The sequence below is a fragment of the Osmerus mordax genome, chromosome 13 (genome assembly GCF_038355195.1).
Source record: "Osmerus mordax isolate fOsmMor3 chromosome 13, fOsmMor3.pri, whole genome shotgun sequence".
NCBI classification, from domain to species: domain Eukaryota; kingdom Metazoa; phylum Chordata; class Actinopteri; order Osmeriformes; family Osmeridae; genus Osmerus; species Osmerus mordax.
This window is the reverse complement of record NC_090062.1, coordinates 17,281,426-17,297,836: the sequence shown is the minus strand read 5'-3', so window position 1 is coordinate 17,297,836 and position 16,411 is coordinate 17,281,426. Positions and strand designations below refer to the sequence as shown.

Sequence of the window (16,411 nt, the reverse complement as noted above, 5' to 3'; positions counted from 1 at the left end):
TAATGTCTGTGTACATCATCCTTCCAACACGTGGGCCTAAATCCCCAAAATTGATGCCTTCGCGAGGCCCGTCTCTCGCGCTCAGACGGTGCACGAGAGCAGCAAATAAGAAAGAATCCAAACCGTGACGTTTTTTTTGTAAATACCTTTATACAAGCCATGTCACAAGGGGCTAATGATGGGAAATTATGCTTTGCAATTGTTTTCCAGCCTGTTTCAATTGGATTCAAAATATAGAATACGAAATCGTTAATTTTAATTGATGTAAACTTGTGTTTATTGTGTTTGTTAAACAAAAATATAACGTTGATATAGTTTTTAAAGATTAAAGTGTGGTTTGAAGTAGCCCTAATATCTTGGGCATCACATGCAAAGGTGGCACGAATGGTTTCAGAATACTTGAACTCGAATGAGGTGTGTTCAGCTAAGCTGTGTGTGTGTGTGTGTGTGTGTGTGTGTGTGTGTGTGTGTCTGTGTGTGTAGGCTTACTCGCTTACAGGGTCTAGAGGGTGAAAGAAGATTTACAGGAGGTGGTGAATGATGGTTTTAGCTAGAAGTGCGACCGCAGTGGAATGTTACACGTGGACTAAATGCAGCCTTAAAAATTTCAAAAAAAAATGTCAGCGCTTAACCTGCGTGTAACTGATAACTGTAATACAAATTGGCGTGGGAGATATACTTCACAATGAGAAAAATGAGAAAAAATTACATAATTGCTATGGCGAAATTATTGAACAACGTTAAAAGCATTCCAGTGGTTTATCAACCAATTTTATGTGAGGTAAAGAGCTGCTCCAGTCTGTGGTCAGCTGACTAACCCTGCTCCAGTCTGTGGTCAGCTGACCAGACCAGGGTTGGGTTCTGTGTACCTGTAGGTGTGTGTATGAGTAAACCTAACCTCAAGACTGAGAACAAGATGACTAAGAATCCTTAATAATCGTTTATATTTTATTTACGAGCATCATCATCACTCATGATACGTGCGCTTCCGTTCTGGCGCCCACGGCCAGGCCAGCATCTCGTAGCTCCTGCCCAGGTCCTGGTTGAGTTTGTCGGGCTGATCCCCTCCACCACCACCCCCTCCACCTCCACCACCATCTGGTATTTTGGTCTGTGTTTCCAGTGAAATTTAGTGACCCCTAATTCAACTCTGGAGGGCTGCGTGTGTGTGTGTGTGTGTGTGTGTGTGTGTGTGTGTGGAGGGGGGGGCTATGTGTGGCCCAGGGGTGGAGAGAGAGAGAGACTGTCATGGAAGCGAAACCTAGTGTGAGAAATGTTCAATCTTTCATGATCATGTACAAAATGTGATAAAATACTATTTATTTTATGTTCTCATTCTGGCGTTGGTGAGTCTATGCGTGCTACCTAGAGCGAGCTGTTGTCCGGACTGTTCTACACAAATTATGAAATCTACAGATGTAGATTTGCTGATGTAGCAAAGGTTACTGTTTAGTCAGTCACTGTTGCACAATCTGACTGACATAGGGCTATTTTAAGAAAGCTTTTAATTCTCTTTAAGTTTTCACAATGTGAAGTTTTTTTTTATAGGCTGATGCCAGACTTAAATCAAAGTTGGAGCCGGGCTGAAGTTCAGGAGCAAACATCTGATATCAACGCATGAGCATGCCAAAACAGAGAAAGTGTTCTGATAATCATGGCACTACCCTACATGTTCTGATAATCATGGCACTTACTCGTGTTCCTATCCTTCAGCAGACCCCTGAAAGCTTTTGCTCGCTAGATAAGAGAAGATGCGGGGTCAGATGGCTGAGCAGTTAGAGAGTCGGGCTATTAATCAGAAGGTTGCCGGTTCGATTTCCGGCCGTGCAAAATGACGTTGTGTCCTTGGGCAAGGCACTTAGCTCTACTTGCCTTGGGGAGAATGTCCCTGTACTTACTTAAGTCGCTCTGGATAAGAGCGTCTGCTAAATGTTAAGATCCCTGTGGTCTGTGACTCACTGGGTTTCTGAGACAGAAACGAGTCCAAAGGCAGTTCTCCATCCCAGAGGAGCGCGCTGGAATCCCAGAGAAATCCAGGCAAACAGTTTTTTCTCTTTATAATAATAGCACATAAGTAATAGCTCCCAAAATAATTAAGAAGTCCTCCTCTTTCCTTCCTCAGCAAACAACATAACTCACAGACGCCAAGCAGGTCATGCACGAAGGTTCTTCAGATCACTAGAAATATCTCTAGTCCAGAAAACAAAGAACAGAAAGGAGCCTGGCCCTGGGTGGAGTCATGAAAAGGCTTTTGTGTCTAACCCATGGGGGGGTCTATATGCAGGTGATAGGGGAGTCAGGTGGCTGAGCGGTGAGGGAAGCGGGCTAGTAATCCGAAGGTTGCCAGTTCGATTCCCGGTAATGCCAACTGACGCTGTGTCCTTGGGCAAGACACTTCACCCTACTTGCCTCGGGTGGAATGTCCCTGTACTTACTGTAAGTCGCTCTGGATAAGAGCGTCTGCTAAATGACTAAATGTAAATGTAAATGATAAGTTCAGCTCGGTGGTTAGAGCATTTGACTGGAGATTCCAGAGGCTGCAGATCCCTTGTCAATGTTGTTTTGGATAAATCACCTGCAAAATTGCTACTTTGTATTATTACTGTACATGCTCAATCTGTGGTCAAAACCAGGTTTAAAACATCATCTCAGATCATCTCTCCTTGTGGCTGAACCAGGGTCTTTATTGGCCTAGAGAGATCAGAACTGCCAGAATGAAACAAATCAGAATCTGTTACCCAACATCTCAACCTAAAACTTTAATCTCAAACTTGTAGTCTTACGCAGAAGAACTTGTTCAGGACTGAATCAATCGAACCACACCCTTTCTTCCAATCATTATTTCATCAAAACTTATTTGAATCACAATTATTATTATTTGTTGTTATGCTGTGGTCATCTGGTTGGATCAGATTGACAGTATTTGTGTTCTGAGTGCTGTTAGGAGGAGGAGGGGACCAGCTGCAGGTGTTCTGCTGTTGCTGATCCTCGCAAACAAACATTGTTTCCCGGCAGAAGCACAGGACACAGCTGATAACAAGTCCTGCTCATGTCTGTTTAGTCACCAGTGGCTCAGCGCTGCGGCTTCTGTTTCTGCCTGCAATGTCGAACAACGTGTTTATTTTGAGAACATTATTCCATCCATCTCATTCCCTAACTTAGTACAAATGAGACACGGCTAACCTCGTCTTAAACCAACCAACTCTGCACTTTTACCAACAATCGGCTGACATGACTTCAAGCTCTGCTCTTTCCCCACGTTCGCACCAACGTTACATTTTTAATTCTCTCTCGTATCAAGCCTCGACACACTTCAAAGTGAGCCGGGTATCTGAGGAGAGATAAGAGGAGGAGAGACCTATCTGAGGGAGAACAGACATCTCTGACTTGTGTGTGAGACTCTGCTCCAACTCCCTTTTCTTTGTGTCGTCGCGTTCCAGGGTCACATTCTAGTATAGGGTTAGGGTTACCCAGCCCTGGTACACATTCTATGATCTTGGTGGTCGAGGTTAGAATCTCTCATTCTGGAATCTCTGCTCTACATTCTAGAAGCTGTGTGGTTGAGATTACAATCTCTACATGTAGTCATTTAGCAGACGCTCATATCCAAAGCATCATCTCTAGTTCTAGAGTCTGGGACACATTCTGTGATCACAAAGGTAAGTGCTTAGAAGAAGAGCATTTGTCCGATCAAGAGGTTGCCGGTTCAAATCCTGTGTGTTGCTGAGGATAAAAGGATCTGCAAAATGAACATATGGTGCTAACAGTATGACCATGTATACAGAGAGTATACAGAGAGTATACAGAGAGTCGGAAGACACAATAAAGCAGCCAGATTGTGAGCAGGCGGTACTTCAGAAGTAGAGGAAGAGGAAGAGGAAGAAGGAGGAGGAAGGAGAGAGCAGTGTTATCTGTGAGGACAGAGCTACAGGTGCTAGGCTGAAGAGAGGATCACTAAAAGTGGCAGCACCAGCTGTAAGGTCATCCACTCATCCCCTCCTCCGCCCAAGCTCCGCTTCAGACAACCTTGAAGTATGGTTCTCTTGGAACAACGCCAGCTTCGAATTCCAAACTCCCAAAGAGGATGACCCCCCCCCACCCCCATTGCTGGTCAGGGTGACCAGTGAGAACCCTGCTACTCAACCATGTCAGACGTTGTTGTTTACAAGGAGTAATCTAAGTTCAGAGCTGCAATCCAAACAAACTCAAAGTATGTTCTCCGCGTAGAAGTAGGGGTCTTAATTACAGACCTCGGCGAGAGCAAAGGCAGCAGTGAAGAAGTCACAGACAGATAAGCCTTACACCCATGCCTCGCAGCAAGCAGGTCGTGGGTTCGAATCCTGCCTGGGGTTGTGTTTGGTGCTCAGATGGGCCACCTCCTGGGGGGAGATATCTGGAGCTTACTTGTCCTTCCTGTACTCATGGTTTCCTCCACAAAAACATACGGGACAGATTGCTCTCCTTATTTGGGAAATAATTCAACAGTATTGTAACGAATATCGCTTTGGATAAGAGTATCTGCTAAATGAATCTGTGATGAGCTGCTGGTTTCATGTAACTGATGTCTGGTCCATCCCAGCAGGTGTTTGTGATTCAGACGAACCAAGGCAGGACAGTGGAAATCACAATCAGTCTTTCAACAGTAAACCACCATCCAGCCACACCTTCCAGCTGTGGTCCGGCAGCACAGTCATCACACAGAGATCTGGGGGAGAGGGTTGTGTGTTATACATCCTGGTTTGTTTCCTTCGCTGTAACTCTCTTAACAGCAGATGAAGAGGTTAGCTGGCTTCAAGCTGACCTCTCCTCCCTGTATGTCGCGTTGTACACATGTATTGTATCATTAATGAATGTCATAAAAATAGCGATGGAAAGAAGATTTTCTTAAAAAGGAAAGCTGATTGAAGACAGTTATTTACTTACTTTATTATAATGTGTTTGTGAGACCCGCACATGCATTTACCCACACACACTCACCCACACGCACACATGCAATGATGCTGTTTGTGTAGATGCTGGTTTTAAATTAAATGCTTTACTCCCCCCGAAATTGTGTCGGTAAAAAACCTTAATCTGCTTCCTGAATGCCTGTAATTATTCAATAAAACAATTTATTGTGTTGAAATCAACTTTACCACTGTGTACGAGTGAAAAGGAGTTGTGAAAGCAACTGTCCGCAGACATGAATCACCCATTTTTCGGCTACTCTTCTATTAGTTACTGGTGGTAAACTTTGAAAACTCTCCTTACTGCACAGGAAATCGTTCATGCATGGGAAATTATTCTCAGCTACAAAACTACAGCCAAGAAGTAAGTGAGTTTGATTTTTTCCCTTCTGCACCGCGCCACTCCTCCGAGCCAGTGAGGGCACATAAAGTAAACACACTTAGATGACAAGAGACCGAGCTGTCCTTCTCTGAGCGGTGTTACGGCTGCATTCCAGACAGAAACATCGGAATTCCTGTCAGATTGCAGCTCTGCACTCCTTAGATCAGCCTGAAACAGACCACAGGCCTTCCGTACGGTGACATGAACGCCCTCACACAGCCCATGACTACAGTACAGCTGTGGACCCGCAGTCTGAACGCTGCAGCATGATGCAGGGGGAGGCTTAAGGAGTGAAAACTGGTGTTTCCAGGAAGAAACTGAAATGAAGATGGCAGTGGTAAGAGGGTGACCCATACAGTACAGAAGTAAGTTAGTGACGTTACTATCCAGGGTATTAAACCAGGTCTGAAAATAAACCAAACCTTGTTTATTTTCTTTTTTCTTTTGTCACCTCATTTGTGTCCCCTGTTTTGTTCCCGCAATCTGGGAGGTCAAAGGTCAACCATGGCTCCCTTGAGATATCGATGATCTTGTTTGTGTCTAGATAATCTCTCACATTCGTTAAGCAGCTATCTAAGCAGACCAACAACATTTAACATCTATCAAGATCTGGGCAAATGTGCACACGTGCATGCACACACACATGCATCTGTACACACACACACACTCACACACACACATGCATCTGTACACACACACGCACTCACACACACACATGCATCTGTACACACACACACACACATGCATCTGTACACACACACACACACATGCATCTGTACACACACACGCACACGCAGGGATGTTCATCGGTGATTCTTCAGACAGTACGAGGTCTGAGGTACGAGGGTTAACGTCTTCTGTTTTGATAAAAGGATCAGCTAGACAGACATCACCTCAGTCTATTCCCCACACACACACACACACCCACACCCACACCCACACACACGCACACACAATGTGTGTGTGAGGAAGCAGTCAGGTGTCACAGACTAAAGGCAGAATGATACTACTCCTTTTTCACAGAGACGGACATAGGGAACAGCCTCTCCGAGGTGGAACGCCCTCTCCGAGCCCCTCGGAGAGCTCTACGTGCACCTCCTGATTTTCCTGACTATCCGTCCGCTAGTCTGTCATTTTACGGATACTCCTTGGCTGTGATTGGTCCGTATTAAGAACCACTTGGTCAGGGGCGGGGGCGGGGTTGCCGTGACCAACAAGACAAACAGAATCTGCCAATGCTGTAAGTTTTTACAATTCATATTTCAGCTAAACAGTACATGTAAATCAGCATCAGTGTAGTTGCTGAAAATGTGCTTATTCTATTGATGAAACGGCTAATTTGTAATTTTGCTCTGACTTTTCGATAAACTAGCTAGCATGGCAGTGCAGCGCCACCTATTCTTCTGGCGCTGAATTGTTTTCAACAATTCTGTCTGCCCGTAACGGAATCGGAGTAGTATAAATCGGCCTTAACGCACACACAGACACCCACACACACACACACCCACACACACAGGTCCTGTGTGTAGGAATGAGTCAGGTGTCATAGACTAACAAGCATCAATTACGCAACAACAGTTGCATATTTCTAATTTTGTTTCCTAACTTTGACAACAACCACGTCTTCTTTTCAGTTGAACCTGAAAACGCCCAAAAATCAATGAGTGGATTATTATATTCCCAGTTCTAACCTTAACCATATGGAAGAAATAAATCAAGCATACAAGAGAGATTATTATTTTTTGGAACAATAAGAGGTAACCTAAAGGTTTGTTTGTGGCTAAATTGGTAAGGAGCTCACCCATGCAATTCCCTCTTTAATGAGGTTTGGTCTGATGGATGTGTGAGGGCGGCAGAGGACGAGAGGACTGTGGGACTGAGACCAGGGAAGGGAGGACAGGGGCGGCCATGTTGGTTGATGACCACAAGAGTGATTTAGATGCCGTCCGCCCCCACAGGGCCCTCTGACAGGGAGACTGCAGACACCTGCTAAACTCACAGTAAACTCTTTGTTTCTGTGAGGACGGGTTAAACCCAGTCTGAAGGTTCAAGCTGCCAAGCGTGTCGTAGAGACGAGGGTCTAGACATGGTGCATCTTCCCAAAGACTCCCTTCCAAAGGCTTATTTAATCTCGCTGTGCGTACTGAGAGGACTGTGTGAATTGCTTGAACGTTTTTGATCGATGACTAGCTTGGAATGTCATGGTGATAGTTACAGTCACTGGCTGACTTGATTGGCTTATGGACTTCTGAAGTTGCAACACCTTCTGACAGTCAGAAACATGCAACTGTTTCTGAGTCAAGCGCTACAGTCACGTAAATTCCTCAAAGCATCAGACTGCTGTGAGATTTACTGTAAACTGGGGATGAGTCTGCAGTCAACAGGGAAGGGGAGGGGCACCCGGTAACTCACTGGGTAAGAGTGCAAACCATGAAGCCAATGCAGGGGCCTGGGTTTGAATCTGACTGAGGTCCTATCCTGCATGTCCCCCCTCCCCTCTGCCTCACTCTCTCTCTCTCTCCCCTCCCCTCTCCCTCACTCACTCTCCCTCACTCACTCTCCTTCTCCCCTCTCTCTCTCCCCCTCCCCTCTCCCTCACTCACTCTCTCTCTCCCCTCTCCCTCCCCTCTAACTCTCTCTCTCCTCTCTCTCCCCTCTCTCTCCTCTCTCTCACACTCTCCCCCCTCTCTCCCCTCTCTCTCACACTCTCCCCCCTCTCTCTCCCCTCTCTCTCCCCCCTCTCTCTCCCCTCTCTCTCACACTCTCCCCCCTCTCACTCCCCTTTCCCTCACTCACGCTCTCTCCCTGCTTTCCGGTCTCTCTCCAACTGTCTTATCAATAAATGAAGCTGATAAAAGTCCCCGGAAGTATTTTTTTCAATAGGGAAGGGGAGAGGCACTACGTGAGGGTCAGAGGGAGGCCAGCGTGAGGATCCGTCCAGTGGCCCTGATACAGACACGCTTCCACTGCCAGCTCAAAAACACAGAGACAAGGAACTGATCCACCCTCTTCTAATAAACAAGTCCTGTCCACACACAGACCAAGCAGAGGAGATGCAGTATCCTCAGACTCACATCACAACCAGGCGTTTTTACAACCTCTTTAAAAAGACAAGAAACAATGTCTCATGTGCACCTGGAGAGACCCTCCCCCCCTCCACCCTCCTCCCTCAAACACAAGAAACTCTCATTCTGGGGTTGAAATACACCAGGCACTTGACAACAGCTGTTAATCAGCTAATGAAAGCTCCAGTTGCACAACCCCACTTTGGCAGAACTGGCTGTAAATTCCTTGAAGTGACAGGGTATACAGGGGAGGGGGGAGGGAGGAGGGAGGGAGAGGGTGTTTGGTACCAGGCACTATCCTTCCGAAGTGGGTGACGCATCGAGTGAGCGCTATGGTGAAACCCTCAGCTTCCCTGAGCTTTCCCCCTCAGATGCTTATCCAGTCAAGCATAACAGGGTTTACTACTTTACAGTTTTATATGTGAGGTGGTAAGAACGTCTTCTGAGGAAACATGAGTAGAGACATACCACAAAAGCTCTCTCTCTCCCTCTCTCACACACACTCCCCCCTTCTCTCTCTCTTTCCTATCTCTGTCTCTCCCTCTCTCTGTCTCTCTCACCCCCTCTCTCTTTGTTTCCCTCTTTCCTCTCTCCCCCAATCTCTCTCTCTCTCACCCCCAATCTCTCTCTCTCTGTCTCTCTCTCTTTCTTTCTCCCTCTCTCCTGTGATTCTGAATGAATCAAAATCGCAGGAAGAATTCTGACCCATCCCTTTTTTTTTCTTCTTCTAACCCAAAGCGGCAAGTTTAAACTGGACAGTGACTGTCCATTCAGTATGGACTTCGTCTATAGTATAAGAAATAGGTATTGACTTTCACCTCTGAGACCCACAGTTGTAACTCCATGACAGGATAATCGTGACAGTTGACCGACCGAGACTGGTGGTCAGAGTCAGGGTCATAATGCATCAGTTTTATGGGAAGGTTAAAAAGGACTCTATTGTTTGGAACTCAGCTTTAACCTGAAAGAGTGAGGCTGACACCTTGATAACTTGGTAAACTGAATCCCTGGTTTTAAAGTGAACTGCTGATCCAGTCACTCCCTCGCGACCTTGGAACCCCCACCACCTCAATCACTCCTGGGGAAAGTGGCCTGTCAGTGGAGCTAGCTTAGCCGGGATATCCCACTTGATATAGGGCCTGCAGGCTCCAGTGTTGTATCCCTGGGTCAGGGGGGAGTGTCACCCCATCTGATGCTAACATGTTTTCCGGAGGTTAAAACCTACGCTGTTTTCACGGTGGTCTTCACCGGTAAATTCAATCTGATAACCTTCCTCTGCGGATCGCCTTTACCTCCGTAACTCTCATCCAAGAGTTATAAATGCTCTGATATGAGATAAATGCTCTGATATGAGAGTTTAATGATGGGACATTGAGATGGTCTTGTTATCATGCAATCCATAAACTTTGAACACTATGAACTCTGGTTGGAGTGTACCGTTGATACTGTTGTAGTTTTTGCAAGCGCTTCATCACCCAGTAAGCTATGAAGACAAAATATCACTGAATCAAAACATTATTTATCGTATTCAAGTAACTGACTTGTAAGTGTGTCTTGTAAATGTGTATTGTTACAGGTCCGTGACATTAGATGAATTAATTCTATCCTACACATCACCAAAACCCATTTTTTTCAGCATGTAATCCAATTTTTGTAGTGCGGTCCCGTTAACAAGATAACCCGGAAGTCCATCACGTTCACCGGCAGTTTCGTCTTTTCTTTTCCGCCGGGGTCATCAGCGGTGCGAGCGTGGATTTCGTCTGTGCTCACTAAAATCATCCAAAATGAGTGTCCCAGCATTTATCGACATAACAGAGGAGGACCAGGTACGATAGAAGTATTTTAACTGTATTTTCAAACGAGTAAAAACCCATATGGGGATGCATTGACAAAGGTTGAACACCCAAGCTAATGCTCTATGCTTGCTAATTGTAGCAAGCTACCAAGGCTAGCCACATGAGTCGAAGCAGAGCCTGTGTTCATTATGCGTAATGTTGCTAGTTAATTAATTTTGCTAGCTGTCTTACGTCCTAGTAAATGTTGAACCTAGACACATTTTACATCTAGCCAGCTAGTTCTTTTGATATCATGTGAACAGTTAAGTTTGTGGTAACTTCAGCAAAGAAAACATTATCCACTTGCTTCTGCCAGCTGTTAGCTTGCAACTAGCAATATTTAAAGGTAAAGCCAGCTACATAGCTAAGAGTTACACTTATGTTTGCCAGATCGTTATCCCAGACTACGCATCTAGAAGATAAATGACCTTTCATTGTTTTAGTGAAATGTCGAGTATATTAACTTATTATGTATTGTTGACAGGCGTCCGAGCTCAGATGTTACTTGAAGGCCAAGGGAGCAGAGATCTCTGAGGAGAACTCCGAACTGGGTCTTCACGTAGACCTGGCGCAGATCATCGAGGCGTGTGACGTCTGTCTAAAGGACGATGACAAAGGTGATGAAAGGGAGATACATCCAAGTAGTACGGTCGGAGACGCCTGCAACAACCCCCATTGCAACGCCCCATCGCAACGTCTTCTCTCTCCATGTTCCCGTCCTCATCCCTACTTTCTCTCGTTTCCCATTTCTACTCGTTTTCCTCCACTAAGTGGAATCCACTCTAACTTTGACCCTTGTTGAGAACTTGCTCCTGACAAGATGCTCCTGATGTGGGCAGGCCAGCTTCGCCGCGGTTGGTGTGTGTGTGTGTGTGCGTGTGTGCGTGTGTGTGAGAACATGTAGATGACAGGCAAAAATGTAAAGCGCTTTGGGTAAGGTACAAAAGCGCTATATAAATGCAGTCCATTGACCCTCCCTTGTTGTGTGCGTGTGTTCTGTAGACGTGGAGAGCGTGATGAACAGCATCGTGTCCCTCCTGCTGATCCTGGAGACAGAGAAACAGGAAGCCCTGATCGAGAGTCTCTGTGAGAAGCTGGTGAAGTTCCGGGAGGGAGAGAGGCCCTCTCTCAGGATGCAGCTGTGAGTCTCAATATCTCTCTATCATCTCGCTCACTCTCAATATCTCTCTATCATCTCTCTCACTCTCAATATCTCTCTTTCTCTCTCACTCTCAATATCTCTTTCTCTATCTCAATCTCAATATCTCTATCCTCTCTCTCTCTCCTTTCAATCTCTCATACACACACTCTGTATATCTCTGTCCTGTCTCTATCTGTTCTTAGTCTCTCTGTCGTCCTGTGTTCCTGTGTGGCTGCAGGCTGAGTAATCTGTTTCACGGTATGGATGAGAACACGCCTGTGAGGTACACGGTGTACTGCGGCCTCATCAAGGTGGCCGCCACCTGCAACGCCATCGCCTTCATCCCCACCGACCTCGACCAGGTACGCTCGCTGCCTGCGTTTCTCCTGCAGGCCCGCCATGTACACTCGTGTAGCACGCTCACCTTGCACACTCACTTTGCACACTCACCTAAGCAAGGTCTTTGTTCTCACTCAAGGTGTTTCTCAGACTGTATAGATTTTTACGGGAAGTTTGCAGGGGAAGTTGTTTTTAACACATTAATAAGGTTGTGCGTGGGTTTTCTGAAAGGAAATGTTTCTTTTGATAAAAGCTTCTAAAATAACAGAATATAAATGAAATGTAAATGTTTAGGTTCGTAAGTGGATCACAGACTGGAATCTGAACACAGAGAAGAAGCACATCCTACTGAGGCTGGTGTACGAGGCTCTGGTGGACTGTAAGAAAAGGTAACTGGCTCTGTTATCACACATCTATATCTCAGACCTGCTCTGTTACCACACATCTATACCGTGTGTGTGTGTGTGTCGTGTGTTGTGTGATCCTGATGTGTGTATCATGTGATCCTGATGTGTGTATCATGTGATCCTGATGTGTGTATCATGTGATCCTGATGTGTGTATCATGTGATCCTGATGTGTGTATCACGTGATCCTGATGTGTGTATCACGTGATCCTGATGTGTGTATCATGTGATCCTGATGTGTGTGTTGTCCCAGTGACTCTGCAGCCAAGGTGATGGTGGAGCTCCTGGGGAGCTATACAGAAGACAACGCCTCACAGGCTCGCGTCGACGCACACAGGTAGAACCCCTCCCAGCTCAGTGGTTAGAGCATTTCACTGCAGACCAAGAGGTCGCAGGTTCAAACCCCCCGCCCCCCCCCCCCCCCCCCCCCCGTACGCTGCTTTGGATAAGCATCTGCTATGGTGACACATTATTAATTTGCATTTGAAAATGGCCTCTCTTCATTGGCTGTCCCTGCTGTCACTCACATCCTGCTGGCTCCTCCCCCAGGTGTATCGTCCGCGCCCTGAAGGACCCCAACACCTTCCTGTTCGACCACCTCCTGGCCCTCAAGCCTGTCCGCTTCCTGGAGGGAGAACTCATACACGACGTGAGTATGGACCCTGCTGACCTCTAGCCTGACTCCTGACCTCTCCTGCTGACCTTTTGGTGTCTGTGATGCCCTCTGTGACCTTGTTAAAAGGGACTAAGTAGATTTACCTGACTTGAGCGCCCCATGTTAACCCCTTAACTTAAAATTGATCAATGTTTTTTGTATCTTTTTTTAGCTTCTTACCATCTTTGTGAGTGGCAAGTTGGTGGCTTACGTCAAGTTTTACGAGAACAACAAAGACTTCATCGATTCCCTCGGTGAGTAAGGGCACGAGCAGAGTGGTTAGCTCGCAGCTAGCGGCCCAACTGCCGACGGTGACACAGCCGCCAGCGCGCTGTTGTCCCAGAGCAGGAATGTGCCTGTGTCAGCAGCTTCTCCCTCACTGCACCAAGGTGTAATTACCGCGCCGACCCTCCCTCACACCAGCACTGGTGGCGTTCACCCCCACAGCCGGCCGTGCGAGGGCTGTTTGTGTTAATCAGAACAGGTCCTCTCTCTCTCCTCCCTGCTGGGCAGGGATGCAAACCAAACACCCTCCCTCCCTCAGTCAGGTGGAATAACTGGGTATCTGTTCATGGTGGAGAGGATAATGACGACCACACACACACACACACTCGGATCATCGCTCCTCATGAATGAATTGGGAATATGGTATGGGTATAGCTATGGTATGGTATGGTATAGTAATGTTATGGTATGGGTATAGCTATGGTATGGTATAGTAATGTTATCGTATAGTAATGTTATGGTATGAGTATAGTGATGGTATGGTAATGTTATGGTATGGGTATAGTAATGTTATGGTATGGGTATAGTAATGTAATGGTATGGGTATAGCTATGGTATGGTATAGTAATGTTATGGTATAGTAATGTTATGGTATGGGCATAGCTATGGTATGGTATAGTAATGTTATGGTATAGTAATGTTATGGTATAGTAATGTTATGGTATAGTAATGTTATGGTATGGGTATAGCTATGGTATGGTATAGTAATGTTATGGTATAGTAATGTTATGGTATAGTGATCTCTGTGTGTGTGTCCAGACCTGTCCCACGAGCAGAACCTGTCTAAGATGCGTCTCCTCACCTTCATGGGGATGGCGGTGGAGTTCAAGGAGATCTCCTTCGACACCATGCAGCAGGAGCTACAGATCGGAGCGGAGGACGTAGAAGCCTTCGTCATCGATGGTAACTTCTCTGTGTGTGTGGTGTGGGCTTGTGGGGCCCTTTTGCTGGGACCCATAACTTCATGTGCTTTTTGGGCACTGCTGCATTTGTTGTTGGTTTCATGATTCTCTTGACACACACACTCTCTCTGCCTGTCTCTGAGTTCCTTCCTATATGCTTCTTGTTCGTAGCTGTGAGGACTAAAATGGTGTACTGCAAAATCGACCAGACACAGCGCAAAGTTGTTGTGAGGTAAGTAACCTAAAAGCACCTGCAAGGCTGTCGAATGTGTTCCCTGATTCATGTTTACATTCATCAGCTTAACATGTCCTCTCTTTATCTCGCCCTCCTGTCCCCCCTCCTCACCTCTCCCCCTCCTCTCACCCCTCTTGCCCTCCTGTCCCCCCTCCATGGCTCTCCCCCTCCTGTCCCCCCTCCTCACCTCTCCCCCTCCTCTCACCCCTCTTGCCCTCCTGTCCCCCCTCCATGGCTCTCCCCCTCCTGTCCCCCCTCCATCCCTCTCTCCCCCTCCTCTCACCCCTCCCTCTCTCTCTCCCCCCTACAGCCACAGCACACACCGTACCTTTGGCAAGCAGCAGTGGCAGCAGCTGGCTGACAGCCTGAGCGCCTGGAAGGTGAACCTGTCCACGGTGAAGACCAGCCTGCAGACTCTCTCCCCCTCGGCCTAACCACCGCCTCAGCACCCCCCCCCTCAACTACCCAGCTCCTCCGGTCTCCAAACAGGCTCAATCTGTTAGCGTTTTTATATCCACCCATTAAAATATAAAGTGAGATCTACCCTGGTTCCAGGTGTTATGGTGCTTTTCCACTGAATGATACCTGGATCAACCTGACTTGATTCAATATATGGGGCGTCCTTTGCGCAAATCTTGTTCCTTGTGTTGGGGGGGGACGTCTTTGTTGAGGTTCCACGTGGGCTAGAACGATAGCACAAGGTGTCTTAAACATGGCCGACTACTGACTGGTAAGAGAGGATCGCACATCCTGACCATTTTTAAACAGCTTGCTAGTATTATAGAGGCATAATGAGCCGCCGTCATTTTGTATTCACCGGCCTGTCGCCCTAGAAACGCCGTGGTCAGTTGAGGTGTTGTGGTTCCTGTGGTTGCTGACGAATATTTCAGCTACAGACCAGATTTCTTTAAACGATGAAGGCAAATGTTTTTCCTACAAACCGTAGATTTAGATTGTGTGTGACTGATTTCCACATCTAGGCTAACAGTAGCTAATAGAGTCCATTCGTAGGCCTGCTAATATTCTGGGTACTTTAACGGGCCTTGTTCCAAGACTGAAGAGGCTGAGTAAGTGTCCGGTGGTGTGATCACACCGTGAGACGGGCGCTCATCCAGACTGTTGGATGGGAACTGGGATGATTAATGGACTGAGTCAGGCATGAAATGTGGAAGACTTGTAGCTCCTTCCCTATGGGACTGTGAGGATATCTAAGACCTCTTTCGCAAAGTTTAACTTTAGTCAAAGGAATGTTTCCCTGCATACTAGTGTGTATCAGTGCTGGAGTTTTTTACCTACATGATCAGTAGCTGGACAAACCGGTTGTTAATTAGTCCACTTATAGCTCTTAGTTCTTTTCTGTCCTTTTCATCCTGTTTGCTTGGATGAATAAAATAATCGACAGTCAACTATAAATCATGAACATTAGGCCAAACAATAGGTTTATGCCACTTTTTCCACAAGCGCACTACACATTTTCACAAGCCTACATTTAGAAGAAGCTTTTTATACAAAGCAAATACAAGAGAAGTGTTTAGGGAAAAGTAGTATAAAGAATATCTTGTAATTTATATATCACCTTTCTCACCCCGGTAGCTTTACAGCTGAGTTTAAAAGAGGAGTAATAAAAATGTCTATATAATTTATAATGAACACAGATAGTTAATATGTTCAGGCTATGCTGTTTGTACAGGGCTGTTCGCTAGCAGTGTGTGTGTGCTGGTGATGCGATCACTTAGTGTCTCCCAGCCTGCACACGCTCGCAGCCTCTCCCTGTCCTCTGGGAGAGGGGTCCCCAGGTCCTGTCAGGTAGACCAGATCACATGACGTTCCCAGCAGAGCCGTGCTCTCTCTATGGTTCCTAGGAGTGCAGCCTCATTACAATCACCCACACACTGGGCTAGTGAACTAAGAGAAACATGTAGTGACAGAAATTCAAGGAAACCCCCAACAGCCCATTAAGTTATTTCACTCTCTCCCACTCTCTCCCCTCGAATCTGACTCTTCTCTCTGTTTATTATTCACACCCTGAGAAAGAACTGGAAACTGTTGGTTGGAGTCTTCAACTTTGGTCTTTTAGAATGCTGTGCTGACGGGAATCTTATCACTCGGTTTATCAAGCTGAAACTTGACATATAAAGGTAGCATTTCTGCACCATTAGAAGGTCATAAAACTGCTATTTCAAGAAGTGCCGGTTTACAGGGCTAATTTATACACTTCTT

The 16,411-nt window shown here is 46.3% G+C and overlaps 1 protein-coding gene across 1 annotated transcript; it reads left to right on the top strand.

The window, feature by feature from the left end:
* The first annotated feature begins 10,094 nt into the window (after nt 1–10,094).
* On the top strand, nt 10,095–14,734 carry eif3m (eukaryotic translation initiation factor 3, subunit M). The gene is made up of 11 exons (XM_067248843.1): nt 10,095–10,219; nt 10,713–10,845; nt 11,231–11,369; nt 11,608–11,731; nt 12,003–12,097; nt 12,368–12,451; nt 12,664–12,763; nt 12,942–13,023; nt 13,814–13,957; nt 14,128–14,188; nt 14,502–14,734. Exons 1-11 carry the CDS (start codon nt 10,178–10,180, stop codon nt 14,623–14,625), a joined length of 1,128 nt encoding a protein of 375 aa, XP_067104944.1. The 5' UTR covers nt 10,095–10,177; the 3' UTR covers nt 14,626–14,734.
* The last annotated feature ends 1,677 nt before the right edge of the window (nt 14,735–16,411 follow it).

What these genes read in the sequence shown, in the direction of transcription:
- eif3m (XM_067248843.1), top strand. Translation starts at nt 10,178, where the DNA reads ATGAGTGTCCCAGCATTTATCGACATAACAGAGGAGGACCAG. An exon ending in AGGGAGAACTCATACACGAC is followed by an intron (nt 12,764 to 12,941) that starts GTGAGTATGGAC and finishes ATCTTTTTTTAG; the next exon opens with CTTCTTACCATCTTTGTGAG. An exon ending in CAGCGCAAAGTTGTTGTGAG is followed by an intron (nt 14,189 to 14,501) that starts GTAAGTAACCTA and finishes TCCCCCCTACAG; the next exon opens with CCACAGCACACACCGTACCT.